At 43.5% G+C, this 23,993-nt stretch overlaps 1 protein-coding gene across 1 annotated transcript; it reads right to left on the reverse strand.

Moving 5' to 3' along the window:
• Window positions 1–2,476: 2,476 nt before the first annotated feature.
• LOC143783432 (microtubule-associated serine/threonine-protein kinase 3-like) lies at window positions 2,477–23,663 on the reverse strand. The gene is made up of 20 exons (XM_077271841.1): window positions 23,575–23,663; window positions 23,062–23,129; window positions 22,615–22,700; window positions 14,297–14,505; window positions 10,980–11,118; window positions 10,749–10,881; window positions 10,436–10,601; window positions 10,174–10,275; window positions 9,813–9,935; window positions 9,555–9,664; window positions 9,320–9,411; window positions 8,875–8,963; window positions 5,555–5,635; window positions 5,007–5,087; window positions 4,773–4,853; window positions 4,538–4,618; window positions 4,304–4,384; window positions 3,755–3,835; window positions 3,288–3,601; window positions 2,477–3,068 (listed from the first exon to the last, which is right to left on the reverse strand). Exons 3-19 carry the CDS (start codon window positions 22,683–22,685, stop codon window positions 3,489–3,491), a joined length of 1,833 nt encoding a protein of 610 aa, XP_077127956.1. The 5' UTR covers window positions 22,686–22,700; window positions 23,062–23,129; window positions 23,575–23,663; the 3' UTR covers window positions 2,477–3,068; window positions 3,288–3,488.
• Between the last annotated feature and the right edge of the window lie 330 nt (window positions 23,664–23,993).

A 23,993-nucleotide genomic window follows, 5' to 3' on the forward strand; every position in this document is an offset into this window, starting at 1 on the left:
CTCACCACTGTGGGTAAAACTGGGGGCCAGGCAGGAAGTTAGAAGAAAAAGCTGACTGGGTTGGACCAGACAACACCTGGTGGCAGAGGGTGTTGAGGGGGAAGATTCGGTGGGGTCCCTGTCAGGTTTGGGACCCTGACAGAGGCCTGGCTACAGGAAGGAACGTCACGGGACCGTGCCTGCTCAGCATAGCGGCGGTGCCCTAAGAAAGGATCAGAAGCGAGATATATTGTGCTGAGTGAGAAACGAGATCAAAGCAAGAAGGAGAATACCAGTAGGAGTCGTGCTGTAAGACCGAGGCAACATCCTACTGAGGCGCACAACCGGCGGCCGGAACGCCGAGGAAGTATTACTATATTCAGCTTCAGGCAATACTTCAAACCAACGGCAGGACAGTCAGTCTAAGGCGGGCTGTCTCACTTAAATCACCTATGTAGTCTTGGGGGGCAACTTGTGGAGAGGGGCGACTCTAGGGTCCCGGAAGAGCTCCGAGCCTACCCGTCATACGGGTGCCGTCCTAACCGTAACATCAGGGAGGGACGGAGGATTAGCAGAACATCATCTAATCGAGTTGTGAGGGAACTTAAGAAACAGACACAACAGTTGTGGGGACTATCCCGTAAGCACAGCAGGGGAGGACCACAACACATAGCGCAAGCAGGAAGGCACAGATTTCCACCTGCAAAGGGAACTCTGGAGGTGCCATTGGACCGGCCGGACTTGCGCAGCCTGGTGAACCGTATTCCGGACTGAGGACCCAGAGACCTTCAGTAAAGAGGTAAAGAGACTGCAACCTGGTGTCCTCGTTATTTACTGCACCGCACCACCACCACCATCCACATCCATCATATCTATCACTGTACGCCCCTCAGCAGGGTCACGGACCGGGCCTAGCCACCGTGACAACCCCAGAGCAGAGACTCAGAGGCCCGGTACCGGGTACCCCTCGGCCCTGCGGCAGTGGGGGCGCTACACTTCTTCCTGGGGGGGCGTATTCTAACAATGTATCATTTTCTGAGGTGTGAGTTGTACTTTCTATAAAGTCACTGCATTATCAGTACGAGAATATCACTGTAGAGAGGACTAGTTGTCTCATTTATATTTTTCTCTGAAATGCTCCGCGCTGGAGGCAGAACTGGACTAGTCTCATCTCTGGCTATGTTCCTCAAGTAGATCATCTAACTACAAAAATATATACTATTGTGCATGTGGCATATCCACCTACATATATACTGTATCTATACTATTTAGTAATTGTATCCACATATACACGTAGTCACTTTCCTGACTAACAATATTGTTATATGATACTCGCAGAGTCTTTATGTAAAATTACATTTGTACCTACTTTACTATTCATATATTTTCAGTACACTGTTGACAGCGTTATGCAGCACGTCTCCCTACCTAACCTTGACATACGTCACTTTTACTAAATACAGCTATGTTATGCGCCCTTTTTCTTATATTTGTGTTTCTCCAACACCTTTTATACTTGACAAATGTAATATAATTTTTATATTTTCATACATTGTTCTATTTACTTTTTTTATCAGTTCTCTGGTGTTTTGCTCCCTTTAATGCTCAGATTAATCTTTCTTCGGAATTCATATCCTAGACGTATGCACACACATACTTCCTATATTTATACAAGTACATAATTTATAACCTTGTGTACCTATGTGCATATATATTCATATAGTCTCCTGCGACTCCTCTTAATTTATGTAATTACATACTGTATGCACAAATCTTATAAGTCGCGAGGGGTCACATAAGAAGACATGTACTTTGGAGCTGAGCCCCTAATCTTTTAGGACCCTAGCAACATCTCTGGTCTGTAGTGTAGTTTGTGTTATATATTCACCTACCACCAAGTTCTCCGGTATTTAGCGCCATTCGCTCCTCTTCTGAGTGATGTCACCGCTCACCAGACAGACTGGGTCACACTGCGCTCTAGGTAACCCGGATGTGGATTTATCAATGTAAGCCCATGGAGCGTCAGAACAAGGCCCCATAGGTTTGCATTATAGAAGAGACTTCTGGCCCACACCGAGAGCATAGAGTGAGCCGAAGTGTCTGAAGAGCGATGATAGGTGATTCCGACAGCCAACTAGGAAACTGCTATTTACAGTTAGAGCAGTCAGACTGTGGAATGCCCAACCACAAGAACTAGTAATGGCAGACACTACAACAGCTTTTGAAAAGGGCTGGATGATTTCCTCAATACACATAACATTGTGGGTTATATTTAATTTAGTGACAAAGTGTACAATTGGTGGAGAAAGTTAAACTTGATGGACCTAGTTCTTTTCTCAACCAGTGTATGTAATTATGTATCTACGACATCACACAAAAGAGGAGCCGGACAGAGCTTGATCCCAGAGAAGACGGCAGTAGGGAAGTATATTACCCCACCACACTACAGTACTTACACGTTTACTGAAAAAACAAAACTTCATGAGGGTGCTTCAAACATGTGCGACGTACGGTATTGGTATGCCATATATTTCAGAAATATTCTATTACAAAGGAACATTAATTCATTCTGAATTTTTATTTATCTTTTTTAAATTAGGAACTGCATGGAAGAATGATGTGATGTGCTTGAACCGGCCTTCATCTCCTGCAGAAGCTTTTTGCTGGTCAGAAGGCCACAGGTAGATGTTAGAAATCTTTCCGCACAGGTATTATTTATTATATGTATTTGCATGCCATCATATTCCACAGAAAATGCCCTATCAGTATGTCTTTGGAGTGTGGGAGGAAACCGGAGTACCCGGAGGAAACCCACGCAAACACGGGGAGAACATACAAACTCCTTGCAGATGTTTTCCTTAGTGACATTTAAACCCAGGATCCCAGTGCTGCAAAGCAACAGTGCTAACCACTGAGCCACCGTGCTGCCCAAGTACAGCTTTGATGATGGACTTGCTGTATTTCTTCAGGGCACTAGATGTATATGGTGCCCTAACGACAGATTGGAAAAATGCATCTTTTTCTGATGCTGCGAGCAGCCCTAGATAATCCACGCCGGCAGGATGATATAATCCGGCGGAAGATGGAACCTATGAGAAGAGATATAAAACTAATGTAAGTTACATTCACTTTATTTGAAGATACTGCTTGTGGCAGGACAGTAGAGAAATCTTATCTATGCAGAGGAACAGGATCATTGTCAGTCATCATACATGTGACAATCCCACCACTGACAGATAACATCTTCTCTACATGAATTATTCTCACTGGCCAACATCAAACAACATAGACCTAATTATCACACTTACGTCTTCTAGGTTCTCGCTCTTCTACTATTTTGACACTTTCCTCTTCTACCAGTCTTATTGCAGATTTATTTTTCTTAACTAAAAATTCAAATAAAAAGTAAAAAAAAAAAGTCAATGATCATTGTCAGTCATCATACATGTGGCAATCGTACCACTGGGAGTTAACATCTCCTTCTTGTGAATTATTCTCAGTCGCCGACATCAGACAACATAGACCTTATTGTCACACTTACCTCTGCTAGGTTCTGTCTCTGCTACTATTTCTGGGTCTTGATCTTCTCCCAGTTTTAATGCAGATGTATTTTTTGTCTCAACTGGAAATTCATGTAAAAAGGTAAGAAAAATAAGTCAATAATCATTCTTACTCATAGATGTGAAAATCCTACCATTGACATATAATATATCCTCCTCGTGAACCTTTCTCAGTCGCCGACATCAGACAACATAGACCTTATTGTCACACTTACCTCTGCTAGGTTCTGTCTCTGGGACTATTTCTGGGTCTTGATCTTCTCCCAGTATTAATGCAGATACATTTTTTGTCTCAACTGGAAATTCATGTAAAAAAGTAAGAAAAACAAGTCAATGATCATTGTCAGTCATAGATGTGAAAATCCCACCATTGACATATAGTGATGAGCGAGTGTGCTCCTTACTCGAGTTTTCCAAGCATGCCTGGGTGTTCTCCGAGTATTTTGGGCATGCTCGGAATTTAAATTTTAGTCCCCGCAGCTGCATGATTTGCAGCTGCTAGACAGCCTGAATACATGTGGGGATTGCCTGTTTTTTAGGAAATCCCCACATGTATTCAGGCTGTCTAGCAGTCGCAAATCACGCAGCTGCAAGGACTAAAACTTAATTTCCAAGCATGTCCAAAATACTCGGAGAACACCCGAGCATGCTTGGAAAACTTGAGTAACGAGCACACTCGCTTACCACTACATATAATATATCCTCCTCGTGAATTATTCTCAGTCGCCGATATCAGACAACAGAGACCTTATTGTCACACTTACCTCTGCTAGGTTCAGTCTCTGGGACTATTTCTGGGTTATGCTCTTCTCCCAGATTTAATGCAGATGTATTTTTTGTCTCAACTGGAAATTCATGTAAAAAAGTGAGAAAAACAAGTCAATGATCATTGTCAGTCAGAGATGTGAAAATCCCACCATTAACATATAATATATCCTCCTCGTGAATTATTCTCAGTCGCCGACATCAGACAACATAGACCTTATTGTCATACTTACCCCTGATAGGTTCTGTCTCTGCTACTATTTCTGGGTTTTGTTCTTCTCCCAGTTTTAATGCAGATGTGTTTGTTGTCTCAACTGGAAATTCATATAAAAAAGTAAGAAAAACAAGTCAATAAATCATTGTCAGTCACAGATGTGAAAATCCCACCATTAACATATAATATATCCTCCTCGTGAATTATTCTCAGTCGCCGACATCAGACAACAGAGACCTTATTGTCACACTTACCTCTGCTAGGTTCTGTCTCTGCTACAATTTCTGGGTCTTGATCTTCTCCCAGTTTTAATGCAGATGTGTTTGTTGTCTCAACTGGAAATTCATATGAAAAAGTAAGAAAAACAAGTCAATAATCATTGTCAGTCACAGATGTGAAAATCCCACCATTGACATATAATATATCCTTCTCGTGAATCATTCTCAGTCACCGACATCAGACAACATAGACCTTATTGTCACACTTACCTCTGCTAGGTTCTGTCTCTGCTACTATTTCTAGGTCTTTATCTTCTCCCAGTTTTAATGCAGATGTATTTTTTGTCTCAACTGGAAATTCATGTAAAAAAGTAAGAACAACAAGTCAATAATCATTGTTAGTCATAGATGTGAAAATCCCACCATTGATATATAGTGATGATCGAGTGTGCTCGTTACCCGAGTTTTCCGAGCATGCTCGGGTGTTTTCCGAGCATTTTGAGCGTGCTCGTGAATTAAGTTTTAGTCCCCGCAGCTTCATGATTTGCGGCTGCTAGACAGCCTGAATACATGTGGGGATTGCCTGTTTGTTAGGAAATCCCCACTCAGGCTGTCTAGCAGCCGCAAATCATGCAGCTGCGGCGACTAAAACTTATTTCACAAGCATGTGCAAAATACTTGGAGAACACCCGAGCATGCTCGGAAAACTTCAGCAACGAGCACACTTGCTCTTCACTACATATAATACTGTATATCCTTCTCGTGAATTATTCTCAGTCGCCGACATCACTCAACATAGACCTTATTGCCACACTTACCTCTGCTAGGTTCTGTCTCTGCTACTATTTCTGGGTTTTTCTCTTCTCCCAGGTTTAATGCAGATTTATTTATCTTCTCAACTGGAAAATTATATAAAAAAGTAAGAAAAACAAGTCAATGATAAACTCCTATAAGATTAGATTCATATTAAGTCATAAGATTCAATCATATATTTTTTTCTATTTTATTTTGTACCTTGTAGTAATGGGATTCTGGCATTGCACCATAAGGCTATGTTCATATGCAGAATTTTTGCATGTAAATTATAAGCAGTGATAGCAAAAGCTATGTCAGAAATCTCATTCCGACACTTGCTTTTTTTCCTAGCTGGATCTGAGAACTGCAGTGTTTTTGAAATCTGCATCATGTCAGTTCTTTCATCATTTTTGCAGTGTTTTTTCAACCACACAAAAAAGCAATGTGCATACAAGGGGAAGGGCCAAAGAGCGCCGTCACATGCTCACTACAGTATTTTGATCTGCCTTCAGCAGGGCAGAGAGAAGTGTGCCTGTGCAGGAACATGATGGGGGAACACTGTGTGAATGACATAGGACGCATCATCCACATGAAGCAGAGAAGGAGAACGGCATCACAAGAAGAGAGGAGACTCCAGATCAAGAACAGTGACGCCCATCAGTCCGGACTGAGCAATCGGTGAGTATAATAAAATGTCTTTTTTTTTTTGCATGGCAGCTTGGAGACTTATATACAGAAATTCCAGAATGCTGTAACACAGAGCTGAAAGGTGGTGGTCTTAGGTTATATGGGAAAAATCTGGTGACAGGTTCCCTTCAATATGACATTAGTTGCAGCAGTGTTATCATATAATCCATTACTTAATACATCTGTGCAACATTAAGGGTACATATAGGGTCAGACTGTCTGGCCCCCTATACCTTGAGGGTATGTGCACACGTCAGGATTTCTTGCAGAAATTTCCTGAAGAAAACCGGAAATTTTCTGCAAGAATTCCGCATTTTTTTTTTTGCGTTTTTTTCCCGTTTTTTTCGCGTTTTTTTTTAGCATTTTGCAAGCGTAATTAGCTTGCAGAATGATAAAGTTTTTCAAGCGATCTGTAGCATCGCTTGGAAAACTGACTGACAGGTTGGTCACACTTGTCAAACATAGTGTTTGACAAGTGTGACCAACTTTTTACTATAGATGCAGCTTATGCAGCATCAATAGTAAAAGATAGAATGTTTAAAAATAATAAAAAAAATTAAAAAATGGTTATACTCACCCTCTGCAGACAGCCGATATCCTCAGCGGCGTCCGTTCCTATAGATGGTGTGGTTCAGGACCTTCGATGACGTCGCGATCACGTGAGCGGTCACATGACCGGTCTCGCGACCAATCACAAGACAGCGACGTCATCGCAGGCCCTGAACCACACCATCTATAGGAACCGAAGCGGCAGCATGCAGCGGTGAGAGGTGGGAACACTCCAGGGGCCATCGAAGGTGAGTATATGACTATTTTTTATTTTAATTCTTTTTTTTTTACCAATTATACGGTGCCCAGTCCGTGGAGGAGAGTCTCCTCTCCTCCACCCTGGGTACCAACCGCATATAATCTGCTTACTTCCCGCATGGTGTGCACAGCCCCGTGCGGGAAGTAAGCAGATCAATGCACTCCTAGGTGTGCGGAATCCCCGCAATTCCGCATTTTTAATGAACATGTTGCTTTTTTCTCCGCGATGCGATTTTTTCGCGGAAAAAAATGCAACATTTGCACAAAAAATGCGGAATACACTGTAAATAATAGGAGGCATTTTTTCGCATTTTTATCACGTTTTTATAGCGAAAAAACACGAAAAAAAACTGAACGTGAACGTGTGCACATGGCCTTAAGGGTATGTGCACACATTGCGGATTTTGATGAGTTTCTGCAGCGTTTTTGGACACCCGGAATTGCCTCAAATCCGCAGTGCGTTGTGCACACAATCTTAATCCATGGGAAATACAAAAACGCTGTGCACATGCTGTGGAAAAAACGGGCAGAATCGCTGCATTTTTTTTACACAGCATGTCAATTCTTTGTGTGAAAATGCAGTGTTTCTGCACCCATTCACTATACATTGAGTAAGGCAAATCCGCACCTCAGAAAACGCATGACAATCCGCAACAAATCCGCAAGTAATTCGCAAGAAATACGCATCAATTCCGCATGAAATCCACAAGCATTTTGGCCTGTGTTTTCTGCCAAGAGATTCAGATTCTGTGTGGGAAATTCCGCAGGCCAATCTGCAACGTGTGCACATACCCTTAATGCGCAGCACAAAAGAGTGAGAATTTTATACTGGATTGTTGTTTATTTTAAAGGCACAAAAAAGCAGTGATTTTCTGAGCCCTCATGTAACATTGAGGCTATGTGCCCACATTGCAGAAATGCTGCGGAAATGTCTGCAGCATTTCCGCAACTCCTTGCCGCGTGTAAAACGCATGGGGAATTCGCATGCATTTTCCCGCAAAACACAAGCGTTTTGCAAGCATTGTTAGCTTGCAGAATGCTTGCGTTTTCCAAGCGATTTGAAGCATCGCTTGGAAAAGTGATTGACAGGTTGGTCACATTTGTCAAGCATAGTGCTTGACAAGTGTGACCAACTTTTTACTATTGATGCTGCCTATGCAGCATCAATAGTAAAAGATAGAATGTTAAAAATAATTTAAAAAAATAAAAAATATGGTTAATCTCACCTTCGGACAGCCCTGGATCTCCTCAGCGGTGCTCCCGGTACGTTCTGTTCCCAGGGATGCTTTGCACGAAGGACCTTTGTGATGTCACGGTCATATGACCGCGACGTCATCCCAGGTGATTCACGCAATGCATTCCTGGGAACGGAAGCCGCCACGTGCACCGCTGAGAGGCGGGAGGACTCCGGGGGCCATCGGAAGGTAAATATATCCCTATTTTTTATTTTAATTCTTACTTTTACATGAATATGGTTCCCAAGGCCTGCAGGAGAGTCTCCTATCCTCCACCCTGGGTACCATCCGCACATGAAGCGCTCACTTTACGCATGGTGGGCATAGCCACATGCATAAAGTGAGCGTTTCAATGTAATCCTATGGCTGCGGAATCGCCGCGATTCCGCAGACATAATGAACATGCTGTGGACTTTACCGCTATGGGATTCCGCAGCGGGAAACTCCGCAGCATGGGCACAGCAACTGCAGACTCCTGTAGGATTGCATGGGAATGCGTTTTTTATGGCAAAAAACGAGGCAGAAAGGCATAAAAAATGTAACGTGGGCACACAGCCTTACATTACACCTTTTTGTTGTGGCGACAACAAGATTTCCTATAGTCCTGCACATACCTGACAATATGGGAGAGGGTGACTTGTTGTTTTCAGTAGTGAAACCCTGATTATCACCATCATTTCTAGTAGGAGAAGATTCTTTCTGCCTGTTTGGTAGAAGAAAAATAAATAAATTACAAGTGAAAGCAATTAAAAATAAAAAGACTTCTTTCTGTATGGGCAATTAGGACACTTGGATAAAATGGAGGGGATACCTTGCACAGGACTGCCTTCTATCAGCAAGAATGAAGAATTACTAGTAATAAAGGGCTTTATTGAACTGTAAATGAAAGGCTGGTCACAATGATCAGTTGTTATCACCAGCGTTATCACAAGCCAGACCCTACAGTGATGACCAATCATGGGGTGGTGGGTTCTGGATTTAGTATTGTGTCATATGCATCTTGTATTTGGTATTCTGAAGATATGTCAGTACTATACCCCATAATAATAATCTACTCACACGTCTGAATGTTTTGTGCTGGTCTCTAGAGAGCAATCTGGAGATGGCTCATAATCTTCATTGCTCATCATCCTGGTATTGGTTGCATACAGCTAAAATACACAGAGTCAAATTAAATATATATATATATATATATATATATATATATATATATATATATATATATATATATATATATAGTATTTTAATACTATTTTTAGTTATAGGCTTGTGGATTTACTGATCATTTACTTACCTTAGAAAGTCTTTGAGAAGATGATACATATTTTAGGCTTTCTGGCCAATCATTAACTTCACTTGTGTCACCCTCATCAGAATCCGTATGTCTGGGTCTGCTAATGCCAGCTACAAAGTACAAGTATTATCAGAGATTATAAATATAATGACAGACAGTCACCATATTATTACTAATAATGATGGAAACATATTGTCACATAAAATGAAAGACAAGACAAACGGCAGCTTTAACCAGATGATGTCTCATTCCACTTACTGTGAAAGTAGCAGGTGTCCTCCTCTGACTTAAGTTTTGGCCTAAACCGTGGCTTCAGATTTTGAAGGTTCTCAAAATCTAACTTACTCAGGAATGGATGACTCTTGATTTCATTTGCTCCTCCTGGAAATGGAAGACAAGAAAAAAGTGATCCAGACAATGTTATGAAGACTGTACTTTTTATGTTATTCTAAACTGAAGACATAGCAGAGCCAAAATATACTGTAAAGTCATGGCATAAAGAATGGGGAATGGACAAGAAGGTAAAGCAGAGACCTAAGTGCTGATCCTCATGGAAATTACCTATTTGTCAGGTCACAGAGGAGTTATAAGTCATCAATAATATTACTATATACATTACCTGTCCCGAGTCTATGTGTTGAATTTTTTCTGAGGAGCTGAGTTATGATGTTTTTAGCATCGGGATGAAGACCAAACTTTGGAAATTTCAAAGTGATGTCATCTGTTATGAAAAAAGTAAATATTACAGAAAAGAAAGTCTCTACATTTACTATCATTTAAAAAAAATATCAAAAAACAACAAGTAATTAAACCAAAGCATGAACCTAACAACTGAACCAAATTACTATGGCATCACACAGCATTCAGATTATTTTACTTACCCGTGATGATACTGTTGAAAATTTCATTTTTGCATCTTCCATTAAATGGCACATGGCCGGTAAGAAATTTATATAAGATGATCCCTATTGACCACCAGTCAATAGGCCTTCCGTAGCCCTTCTGTATGATGACTTCTGGGGCTACATAATGCAAGGTGCCAGCCACCTGGAAACCAACAGAACAATGAGAAGATGATCAAAGAAAACAGCTGTGACAAATAATGCCAGTGGAAAAGTTTTCTATGTGAGAAAATATCAGAGAAGCAGAAATAGATCAGATCTGTAAAGAATAAGTTTTTTATGTAAAGCTAACCTCATTATCAAGGAACTCTCTGGTTATGTCGATAGTTGGAGCCTTGTAAATGTCTGATGTTGGTCTCATGAGTCCGAGTTTTGAAAACCCAAAATCGGTGACTTTGATATGTCCAGTTGATGATATCATGAGGCTGTGAAAGAAAATATATTGTCAACCCTAAGTAATAACCTATAGACTGTATACCAAACTATAACTCTTTCCCTTTATTATACTGCTGCATTCACTTACTTTTCAGGCTTCAGGTCTCGGTGAACCACACCATAGCTGTGCAGATATTCCACAGCAAGAACTGTTTCTGCAATGTACATGCGGGCCATGGCGAGGGGTAAACGGCCATAAAACTTTATGAGCCTACCACAGTCTCCTCCTAGATCAGAAAGCAAATATGACATGTGAAGGTTTGCTACAATGTAAATTGCACATGATGAGTGTGAATGAGAAATAAGACATTGGGGCAGGGAGTCAATCATAGAGATACACTGTGTGATGTAGAGCATATACTGTATACTGCAGAGTAGTCCTATACAAAAAGAGAGCTCAGATCTGCCCCTGCTGGTAACCTCTTACATTGCACTGTCAATCTCTGACAGTGACATTTACAGCAGGTGACCTGGAGGCGAGGTGCTCTATGCTCTCATCACCCCCATTTCATGTCAGTGGCTTGCTATGGCTGCTGAGTGTCTGCGGAAGACTACTATCCTTGCCATTATGGTACTTCTGTGGTCAGTGTGTAGCTTGGCTTCATAGGGGACTAAGCTGTTCACCATATTCTACAATACCCATATTGCAGTGCATAGTAAATAAGATTATATAATCGCAAGTTCAGGTCCCTTATGGAGACTAAAAAATAAAATAATAATAAAAATATTTGGGGAAAGAAAATTAAATAAAAAAATCACTTTTTCTCCATTCAAAATAAATAATAAAAAAAACAAATAAACTCAGATGGAATTGCAGTGATTTTGTTGCCCCAACATCAGAAAAAAGTGCAATAAGAAGTAATGAAAACTATCATCTGTCAGAAAGATGTAATCCTCCTAAACTGCTCTTATGAGCATCTAGATTAATTAAATATAAATACACTGCTCAAAAAAATAAAGGAAACACTAACATCCCACATCCTAGATATCACTGAATGAAATATTCCAGTTGTAAATCTTTTTTCATTACATAGTGGAATGTGTTGAGAACAATAAAACCTAAAAATGATCAACGTAAATCACAACTAATATCCCACGGAGGTCTGGAGTTGGAATGATGCTCAAAATCAAAGTGGAAAATGAACTTACAGGCTGATCCAATTTCAGTGGAAATGCCTCAAGACAAGGAAATGATGTTCAGTAGTGTGTGTGGCCTCCACGTGCCTGTATGAACTCCCTACAATGCCTGGACATGCTCCTAATGAGGCGGCGGATGGTCTCTGAGGGTTCTCCTCTCAGACCTGGACTAAAGCATCCACCAACTCCTGGACAGTCTGTGGTGCCACGTGACGTTGGTGGATGTGTGAGACATGATGTCCCAGATGTGTTCAATCGGATTCAGGTATGGGAAATGGGCGGCCAGTCCATAGCTTCAATGCCTTCATCTTGCAGGTACTGCTGACACACTCCAGCCACATGAGGTCTGGCATTGTCCTGCATTAGGAAGAACCCAGGGCCAACCACACCAGCATATAGTCTCACAAGGGGTCTGAGGATGTCATCTCGGTACCTAATGGCAGTCAGGCTACCTCTGGCGAGCACATGGAGGGCTGTGCGGCCCACCAGAGAAATACCACCCCACACCATCACTGACCCACTGCCAAACCGGTCATGCTGAAGGATGTTGCAGGCAGCAGATCGCTCTCCACGGCGTCTCCTGTTATGATCCTGGTGGTAGGATCTCAGACTGACCTGACAAATATACCTTGAATATATAGGACAAGTTCTGGGGATGTGGAAGCTATACTGACCGCAATCCTGATCCTATCCAAACACACTAAAGGCAGCTGTGGAACGTTACCTGAAAACCTAGACGTCTCGTCACAGCCTGAGAAACTGACTACCCCTAGAGAGAAAGCAAAGACCTCACTTGCCTCAGAGAAATATCCCAAAGTTTTAGATAGCCCCCCACAAATAATAACGGTGAGTTAAGGGGAAAACACAAACGTAGAGATGAAACAGGTTTAGCAAATGAGGCCCGCTAATACTAGATAGGCAGAAAATAGATAGGTGTCTGTGCGTTCAGTACAAAAACTATCAAAAGTAAACCACGCAGAGAATACAAGAACCCCCACACCGACTCACGATGTGAGGGGCGCACTCTGCACCCCAGAACTAACCAGCAAGCAAAAAATCACATAAAAGCAAGCTGGGCTGAACTCATAATATAATGAGAAATGTTTTCAAGGAAATAATGAGAAACTGAACAAGCAAACTTAGCTTCTCATAGCAGGAGACTGGTCACAAGGAATATTCAGGAGAGCACAGGATCAGGACTGAATACACCGACAGCAGGCGACAAGTAAAGGTCCAGGTGAGTTAAATAGGCCCAGCCTAGCAGGAGATGAAACAGCTGAGCCCAGCCAAGACCAGCCATATCGCTAAAGGCCACCAGAGGGAGCCCAAGAACAAACTCACACAGTACCACTCATGACCACAGGAGGGAGCCCGAGAACGGAATTCACAACAGTCTCCAGACTCTGTCACGTCTGTCTCATGTGCTTAGTGTGAACCTGCTTTCATCTGTGAAAAGCACAGGGCGTCAATGGTGAATTTGCCAATCCTGGTGTTCTGTGGCAAATGTCAAGCGTCCTGCACGGTGTTGGGCTGTGAGCACCACCCCCATCTGTGGACGCCGGGCACTAAGACCATCCTCATGGAGTCAGTTTCTAACTGTTTGTGCAGACACATGCACATTTGTGGCCTGCTGGAGGTCATTTTGCAGGGCTCTGGCAGTGCTCCTCCTGTTCCTCCTTGCACAAAGGCAAAGGTAGCAGTCCTGCTGCTGGGTTGTTGCCCTCCTATGGCCCCCTCCATGTCTCCTGGTGTACCGGCCTGTCTCCTGGTAGTGCCTCCAGCCTCTGAACACTACGCTGACAGACACAGCAAACTTTCTTGCCACAGCTTGCATTGATATGCCTTCCTGGATGAGCTGCACTACCTGAGCCACTTGTGTGGGTTGTAGAGTCCGTCTCATGCTACCACTAGTGTGAAAGCACAACCAACATTCAAAAGTGACCAAAACATCAGCCAGATAGCATTGGTACTGAGATGTGGTCTGTGGTCCCCACCTGCAGAACCGGTCCTTTATTGAGTGTGTCTTGATAATTGTCAATAATTTCCATCTGTTGTCTATTCCATTTGCACAACAGCATGTGAAATTGATTGTCAAACAGTGTTGGTTCCTAAGTGGACAGTTTGATTTCACAGAAGTTTGATTTACTTGGAGTTACTGTATATTCTGTTGTTTAAATGTTCCCTTTATTTTTTTGAGCAGTGTACGTTGGTACCTTTATATATTTAAGCAGATATAGGCTGGATATAGATACAATAGATAGGTCTTACCTGCTTCAAAGTCCATGACCATACACAGATGTTGTTTTGTTGGGAAGGAACAAAACGTGGAGACAACAAAGGGACAATCAGAGAATATTGCGATATCCCTTTCCAGATAGGCCCTTTTAAGAAAGAATGGATGTTCCAGGTCACTCCTGGCTTGTTTCTTTATGGCGAATACCTTGTTTGTGTCTTTATGACGCACTAAGTGGACGGCCCTGTAGAGGAGAAAAATCCATAGTTTATACAGAATTCTTACTAACAGTCTGTCTATATGTCAAAAGATCTTCTGTACTAATAGTTAATAGTGATGAGCGAACATACTCGTTACTCGAGATTTTCGAGCATGCTCAGGTGTTCTCCGAGTATTTTGGCATGCTCAGAGATTTACTTTGTGTCACCGCAGCTGCATGATTTGCAGCTGCTAGACAGCCTGAATACATATGGGGAATGCCTGTTTGTTAGGAAATCCCCACTTGTATTCAGACTAGCAGCCGCAAATCATGCAGCTGCGGTGACACAAACTAAATCTCTGAGCACACCAAAATATTCAGAGAACACCCGAGCATGCTCGGAAATCTCGAGTAACGAGCATACTCACTCATCACTAATAGTTAATACTAGATGTATGGCCGTCACTAGAAATCAATGTCTGCAAATACACAAAATAACTCTACATAACTGATCACTCATGGGAGGTTTTCATTCATATCACATCATAACTAAGCTGAATCGTGACAAATACCGTATATACTCGAGTATAAGCCAAGCCGAGTATAAGCCGAAGCACCTACTTTTGCCACGGAAAACTGGGTAAGTTTATTGTCTCGAGTGTAAGCCGGGTAAGCATTGTCCCCTCATCCCTGTCCTGCTATGCATGGCTCCCTGTCCTGTCCTGGTATGTGGCTCCCCAATCCTGTGCTGGTATATGTGACGCCCCCTGTCCTGGTATGTAGCTCCCCTCGTCCTGTCCTCGTATGTGGCTTCCCTTGTCCTGTCCTGCTATGCGTGGCTCCCCCTATTATGGGGCTCCCCTCGTCCTATCTTGGTATGCGGCTTCCCTTGTCCTGTCCTGGTATGTGGCTCCCCCTGTCCTGTCCTGGTATGTGGCTCCCCCTGTCCTGTCCTGGTATGTGTGGCTCCCCCTGTTGTATGCATGGCTCCCCCGGTTCCGCATGGCTCAGTTCCCCTTGTCTCCCATGGCTCGGCTCCCCTGTCCCATGGTTGTATGCATGGCTCATATCCCCCCGTCCTACTCACCCTCCTTGCGCCTGCATCTCCATTGTCCTGGCACCGGCAACTCTCCTCTCTTGTGCTGAGCGGTCACGTGGTACTGCTCATTAAGGTAATGAATATGCGCTCCGCCTATGTGAGTGGAGGCGTGTACATATTCATTACCTTAATGAGTGGTTCCACACGACCGCTCAGCACAGGAGAGGAGAGCCACCGGGACAACGGAGATGCAGGGACAGAGAGGCAGCGACGGAGGGTGAGAATGATGTCTTCTGTTAACCGGCGGCTGCAGCTTCGGCTGTCACTGTGCCACAGCCGCCAGCTCCTGCTGCTACGCCGCTCCCCCTCCACCGCCAGTGTTCGGTACAATTGACTCGTGTATAAGCCGAGAGGGGCGTTTTCAGCACAAAAAAATGAGCTGAAAATCTCAGCTTATACATAAGTATACATGGTAGATGTGGACTAGTGACTAGATGTACTACCCTCATCCACAAAGCACTCCATGGCTCAGCACCACCCTACATCTCCTCTCTGGTCTCAGTCTACCAACCTACCCGTGCCCTCCGCTCTGCTAATGACCTCAGGTTAGCATCCTCAATAATCAGAACCTCCCACTCCCGTCTCCAAGACTTTACACGTGCGGCGCCGATTCTTTGGAATGCACTACCTAGGTTAATACAATTAATCCCCAATCCCCACAGTTTTAAGCGTGCCCTAAAAACTCATTTGTTCAGATTGGCCTACCGCCTCAACGCATTAACCTAATTATCCCTGTGTGGCCTATTAATAAAAAAACAACAACTGTCATGTTCTCAATGGCAAGAGAACATAGCATCAGCATATATAGGAACTAGCTCTTGGAAGATGGGAACTGAGCTGACCATGAACTAAACCTAACGCACAACTAGCAGTGGCCGGGTAGCATGCCTACGTTGATTCTAGATGCCCAGCACCAGCCGGAGGACTAAATAATGCTAGCAGAGGAAAATATTAGTCCTAGCTCACCTCTAGAGAAATACCCCGAAAGGAGACAGAGGCCCCCCACATGTATTGGCGGTGAATTAAGATGAAATAACAAACGTAGTATGAAAATAGGTTTAGCAAATTTGAGGTCCACTTACTACATAGCAGAAGACAGAAAGGACACTTTCATGGTCAGCTGAAAACCCTATCAAAACACCATCCAGGAATTACTTTAAAACTCTGGCATTAACTCATAACACCAGAGTGGCAATTCCTGTTCACAAGAGCTTTCCAGACACAGTAACGAAACTACAGCTGTGAACTGGAACAAAAATGCAAAAACAAACATGGACAAGAGTCCAACTTATCTAGTAGTTGTCTAGGAGCAGGAACAAGCACAGAGAGGCTTCTGATAACATTGTTGACCGGCAAGAAACTAACAGAGCAGCAAGGTTATATAGCGACTCCCACATCTTGATGGGAACAGGTGAACAGAGAAGATGAAAACACCAGTTCAATTCCACCAGTAGCCACCGGGGGAGCCCAGAATCCAAATTCACAACAGTACCCCCCCCTCAAGGAGGGGGCACCGAACCCTCACCAGAACCACCAGGGCGATCAGGATGGGCCCTATGAAAGGCACGAACCAGGTCAGAGGCATGAACATCAGATGCATTCACCCAAGAATTATCCTCCTGGCCGTATCCCTTCCACTTGACCAGATACTGGAGTCTCCGTCTGGAAACACGAGAGTCTAAGATTTTCTCCACAACGTACTCCAACTCACCCTCAACCAACACCGGAGCAGGAGGCTCAACGGAAGGCACAACCGGTACCTCATACCTGCGCAATAATGACCGATGAAAAACGTTATGAATAGAGAAGGATGCAGGGAGGTCCAAACGGAAGGAAACAGGGTTAAGAATCTCCAATATCTTATACGGGCCGATGAACCGAGGCTTAAACTTAGGAGAAGAGACCCTCATAGGGACAAAACGAGAAGACAACCACACCAAATCCCCAACACAAAGCCGAGGACCAACACGACGGTGGCGGTTGGCAAAAAGCTGAGTCTTCTCCTGGGACAACCTCAAATTGTCCACCACCTGCCCCCAGATCTGATGCAATCTCTCCACCACAGCATCCACTCCAGGACAATCCGAAGATTCCACCTGACCAGAGGAAAATCGAGGATGAAACCCCGAATTACAGAAAAACGGGGACACCAAAGTGGCAGAGCTGGCCCGATTATTGAGAGCGAACTCTGCCAATGGCAAAAAAGCAACCCAATCATCCTGGTCAGCAGACACAAAACACCTCAGATATGTCTCCAGGGTCTGATTAGTCCGCTCGGTCTGGCCATTCGTCTGAGGATGGAAAGCGGACGAAAAAGATAAATCTATGCCCATCCTAGCACAGAATGCCCGCCAAAATCTAGACACGAATTGGGTCCCTCTGTCAGAAATGATATTCTCAGGAATACCATGCAAACGAACAACATTTTGAAAAAACAGAGGAACCAACTCGGAAGAAGAAGGCAACTTGGGCAGAGGAACCAAATGGACCATCTTAGAGAAACGGTCACACACCACCCAGATGACAGACATCTTCTGAGAAACAGGCAGATCTGAAATAAAATCCATCGAGATGTGCGTCCAAGGCCTCTTAGGAATGGGCAAGGGCAACAATAATCCACTAGCCCGAGAGCAACAAGGCTTGGCCCGAGCACAAACGTCACAAGACTGCACAAAGCCTCGCACATCTCGTGACAGGGAAGGCCACCAGAAGGACCTTGCCACCAAATCCCTGGTACCAAAAATGCCAGGATGACCTGCCAACGCAGAAGAATGAACCTCAGAGATGACTCTACTGGTCCAATCATCAGGAACAAACAGTTTATCAGGTGGGCAACGATCCGGTCTATCCGCCTGAAACTCCTGCAAGGCCCGCCGCAGGTCTGGAGAAACGGCTGACAATACCACTCCATCCTTAAGGATACCTGTGGGCTCAGAGTTACCAGGCGAGTCAGGCTCAAAACTCCTAGAAAGGGCATCCGCCTTAACATTCTTAGAACCCGGTAGGTATGACACCACAAAATTAAACCGAGAGAAAAATAATGACCAGCGCGCCTGTCTAGGATTCAGGCGCCTGGCGGTCTCAAGATAAATCAAGTTTTTGTGGTCAGTCAATACCACCACCTGATGTCTGGCCCCCTCAAGCCAATGGCGCCACTCCTCAAAAGCCCACTTCATGGCCAAAAGCTCCCGATTCCCAACATCATAATTCCGCTCAGCGGGCAAAAATTTACGGGAAAAGAAGGCACAAGGCCTCATCACGGAGCAGTCAGAACTTTTCTGCGACAACACTGCCCCAGCTCCGATCTCAGAAGCGTCGACCTCAACCTGAAAAGGTAGAGCAACATCAGGCTGACGCAACACAGGGGCAGAGGAAAAACGGCGCTTAAGCTCCCGAAAGGCCTCCACAGCATCAGGGGACCAATCAGCAACATCAGCACCCTTCTTAGTCAAATCGGTCAATGGCTTAGCAATATCCGAAAAACCAGCAATAAATCGACGATAAAAGTTAGCAAAGCCCAAAAATTTCTGAAGACTCTTAAGAGAAGAGGGCTGCGTCCAATCACAAATAGCTTGAACCTTGACAGGATCCATTTCAATGGAAGAGGGAGAAAAAATATATCCCAAAAAGGAAATCCTCTGTACCCCAAAAACACACTTAGAACCCTTCACACACAAAGAATTAGACCGCAAAACCTGGAAAACCCTCCTGACTTGCTGGACATGAGAGTCCCAGTCATCCGAAAAAATCAGAATATCATCCAGATACACAATCATAAATTTATCCAAATAATCGCGAAAAATATCATGCATAAAGGACTGGAAAACTGACGGAGCATTTGAAAGACCAAAAGGCATCACTAAATACTCAAAGTGGCCCTCGGGCGTATTAAATGCGGTTTTCCACTCATCCCCCTGCCTGATTCGCACCAAATTATACGCCCCACGAAGGTCAATCTTAGAGAACCACTTGGCCCCCTTTATGCGAGCAAACAAATCAGTCAGCAACGGCAATGGGTATTGATATTTTACAGTGATTTTATTCAAAAGCCGATAATCGATACATGGTCTCAAAGAGCCGTCTTTTTTTGACACAAAGAAAAAACCGGCTCCTAAGGGAGATGACGATGGACGAATATGTCCCTTTTCCAAGGACTCCTTTATATATTCTCGCATAGCAGCATGTTCAGGCACAGACAGATTAAATAAACGACCCTTTGGGTATTTACTACCCGGGATTAAATCTATGGCACAATCGCACTCTCGGTGCGGAGGTAATGAACCAAGCTTGGATTCTTCAAAGACGTCACGATAGTCAGACAGGAACTCAGGAATTTCAGAGGGAATAGATGATGAAATGGAAACCACAGGTACATCCCCATGAGCCCCCTTACATCCCCAGCTCAACACAGACATAGCTCTCCAGTCGAGGACTGGGTTGTGAGATTGCAGCCAAGGCAATCCTAGCACCAAATCATCATGTAGATTATACAGCACCAGAAAGCGAATAATCTCCTGGTGATCCGGATTAATACGCATAGTTACTTGTGTCCAGTATTGTGGTTTATTATTAGCCAATGGGGTGGAGTCAATCCCCTTCAGAGGAATAAGAGTCTCCAAAGGCTCTAAATCATACCCACAGCGTTTGGCAAAGGACCAATCCATAAGACTCAAAGCGGCGCCAGAGTCGACATAGGCGTCCGTGGTAATAGATGACAAAGAGCAAATCAAGGTCACAGATAGAATAAACTTAGACGGTAAGGTGCAAATGGAAACAGATTTATCAAGCTTTTTAGTGCGCTTAGAGCATGCTGATATAACATGAGTAGAATCACCACAATAGAAACACAACCCATTTTTCCGTCTAAAATTCTGCCGCTCGCTTCGGGACAGAATTCTATCACACTGCATACTCTCTGGCGACTTCTCAGTGGACACCGCCAGATGGTGCACTGGTTTGCGCTCCCGCAAACGCCTATCGATCTGAATAGCCATTGTCATGGACTCATTCAGACCCGCAGGCACAGGGAACCCCACCATAACATCCTTAATGGCATCAGAGAGACCCTCTCTGAAAGTCGCCGCCAGGGCGCACTCATTCCACTGAGTAAGCACAGACCATTTACGGAATCTTTGACAGTAAATTTCCGCTTCATCTTGCCCCTGAGATAGGGACATCAAAGTTTTTTCTGCCTGAAGCTCCAAATGAGGTTCGTCATAAAGCAACCCCAAGGCCAGAAAAAACGCATCCACATTGAGCAACGCAGGATCCCCTGGTGTCAATGAAAAAGCCCAGTCTTGAGGGTCGCCCCGGAGCAAGGAAATCACAATCCTGACCTGCTGTGCAGGGTCTCCGGCAGAGCGAAATTTCAGGGACAAAAATAATTTGCAATTATTTCGAAAATTCTGAAACCCAGATCTATTCCCCGAGAAAAATTCCGGCAAAGGAATTCTCGGCTCAGATACAGGTGCATTACAAACAAAGTCTTGCAAATTTTGTACCTTCGTGGCGAGATTATTCAAACCTGCAGTTACACTCTGAAGATCCATTACAAACAGGTGGACACAGAGCCATTCAAGGGTTAAGAGGAGGTAAGAAGCAGCTAGACAGCAATTAAGGGCTAGGCAGCAAAACTCTGAGGGGAAAAAAAAAAAAAAATTCCCTTAAACACTTCTTTTTCTCCTGCTTCAGCCCAAACAATTAACACTTTGTGGGCCGGTCAAACTGTCATGTTCTCAATGGCAAGAGAACATAGCATCAGCATATATAGGAACTAGCTCTTGGAAGATGGGAACTGAGCTGACCATGAACTAAACCTAACGCACAACTAGCAGTGGCCGGGTAGCATGCCTACGTTGATTCTAGATGCCCAGCACCAGCCGGAGGACTAAATAATGCTAGCAGAGGAAAATATTAGTCCTAGCTCACCTCTAGAGAAATACCCCGAAAGGAGACAGAGGCCCCCCACATGTATTGGCGGTGAATTAAGATGAAATAACAAACGTAGTATGAAAATAGGTTTAGCAAATTTGAGGTCCACTTACTACATAGCAGAAGACAGAAAGGACACTTTCATGGTCAGCTGAAAACCCTATCAAAACACCATCCAGGAATTACTTTAAAACTCTGGCATTAACTCATAACACCAGAGTGGCAATTCCTGTTCACAAGAGCTTTCCAGACACAGTAACGAAACTACAGCTGTGAACTGGAACAAAAATGCAAAAACAAACATGGACAAGAGTCCAACTTATCTAGTAGTTGTCTAGGAGCAGGAACAAGCACAGAGAGGCTTCTGATAACATTGTTGACCGGCAAGAAACTAACAGAGCAGCAAGGTTATATAGCGACTCCCACATCTTGATGGGAACAGGTGAACAGAGAAGATGAAAACACCAGTTCAATTCCACCAGTAGCCACCGGGGGAGCCCAGAATCCAAATTCACAACAAACAACATATTCACGTTCCTCCATCATGTTCTCATACACTTTATGCAGTTAATAGCCTCTGTGTCTGTACTGCTACATACTTAGGCAGTTAACTGGTTCATGCAGCTTTACATGAACACCCGAGCCTTACACTATGGCTGGTCCAAATAACTAAAGCAATTGTTACCATCCACCTCTCGTGTCTCCCCTTTTCCTCATAGATTGTAAGCTTGCGAGCAGGGCCCTCATTCCTACTGGTATCTGTTTTGAACTGTGATTTCTGTTATGCTGTAATGTCTATTGTCTGTATAAGTCCCCTCTATAAGTTGTAAAGCGCTGCGGAATATGTTGGCGCTATATAAATAAAATTATTATTATTATTATTATTATTATTAGATGTAGATTAGATCTAGTGCAAAGTGGTATCAATAACAGCAGCAGCTCGCCACACAAAAAAACAAGTCCTTACAAAGCTCTATCAGATGAAAAAATAATGTTACAGATCTTGGAAAACAGTAACATTTAGACGTGTACTCATATACAGGGATTTCCCTAAGGCAGAACATATAGACAGAGGCATCATCATATGGAGTTTGGGAAAAATGTAGATTATACTTAAAGCTCACCCATAAGATCCACTGCTGATCTCTTTGATCTGGGTATAGTCGCTCTTACTTGGTTTTCTCATAGGGGTCATTGATCTGATCACGGCCTAGAAGAATAAGAAATGACAATAAGACATAAAAGTTGCAGGAAAATAAAAGCTGCAGATGCAGGAACTTCTCTACATTATGTCCCCGCTGATTACACTGCAGCAGATGTAGAGGACATGATACAAGCAGGACGCTCCTCAGACACTATTATATTATAGGGATATCCTCCATACACATATATCATGGTACTGGAGGGGATGGTAGGGGACATCACACAGAGGAGACAGGAATAATAATAATACAGTAGGTCCAATCTACATTAAGAATAGAGTTAACCCGCTGTCTTATGGGGTGTAACATGTGATGTGTAATTCATACCCCGCGGTCTGATGATATACAGATGTTTTCTCTGATACTTACACTGGCAGATTCGGGGATCTCTGGTATCTCAGGTATTCCACCGTCAGCAGTTGCCGGCTCAGTTGTCTCTAATATATTGATAAAATAATGAGACATCATGTATTAGATGATATCAATACTTAATATATAACACATTGATATAAGGAAGGAAAGACAAGTAAATGGTATAATACTAATTATATGGATATTCTGCACATACTGTATATAATTATGGCACATTCATAGATAGATATACTCTACCATAAACTCTACCATAAATGTGTGATTGTTCGGGATTTGACAAGGACTTCAATGGGGACCCTGTGAGGTTCTTTGTGCATTTGGGGGCTGAGAAGATCCCAGAAGATAGAACCAGAGGGGTTTTCAGAATTGCATGAGCCCTCTCCATTATAGTCTATAGGAGGTCCAGGAGCCGTCTCCGGCCTCATACAGAGGGTGAAGAGTAAATTGATATATTCTCTGGTGTCTCCATAATATTAATATGTGTGTAGGAATAGGAGATGATCAGCTTACCTTCAATCAGATCACTTTTTAGCCCTGGCTCACTGGTATTGGGGTCAGCGATATTTCGGTGTTGCCCCTCTTTGGAGTCACCGTCCAGTGTTTCCTGATGGATATAATACGTACAATTAATATAACTTTCACAAATACTAAATTACAGTACACAAAAGAAAGGACTAAACCTGGATTTACATAATTGCAGAATTGCGTGGACTATATACAGCCGCTCCGTCCAGTAAATCCACATTAATGTATAAGGGAGTTGTATGTACAACAGTTCTCCAATAACATCTATCACCAGAACTGCAGCATTTACAAGAAGGAAGATAAAGCGAGACAGATGTGATATGAAAGGTCCGCACCACTGAGTACAGCACAGACAGAGGATGGAGCAGAGACCGGCGGCCATAAAATATCCTGTACCTGCCTGG

The sequence above is a fragment of the Ranitomeya variabilis genome, chromosome 6, assembly GCF_051348905.1.
Source record: "Ranitomeya variabilis isolate aRanVar5 chromosome 6, aRanVar5.hap1, whole genome shotgun sequence".
In the NCBI taxonomy this organism is placed as follows: Eukaryota; Metazoa; Chordata; class Amphibia; order Anura; family Dendrobatidae; genus Ranitomeya; species Ranitomeya variabilis.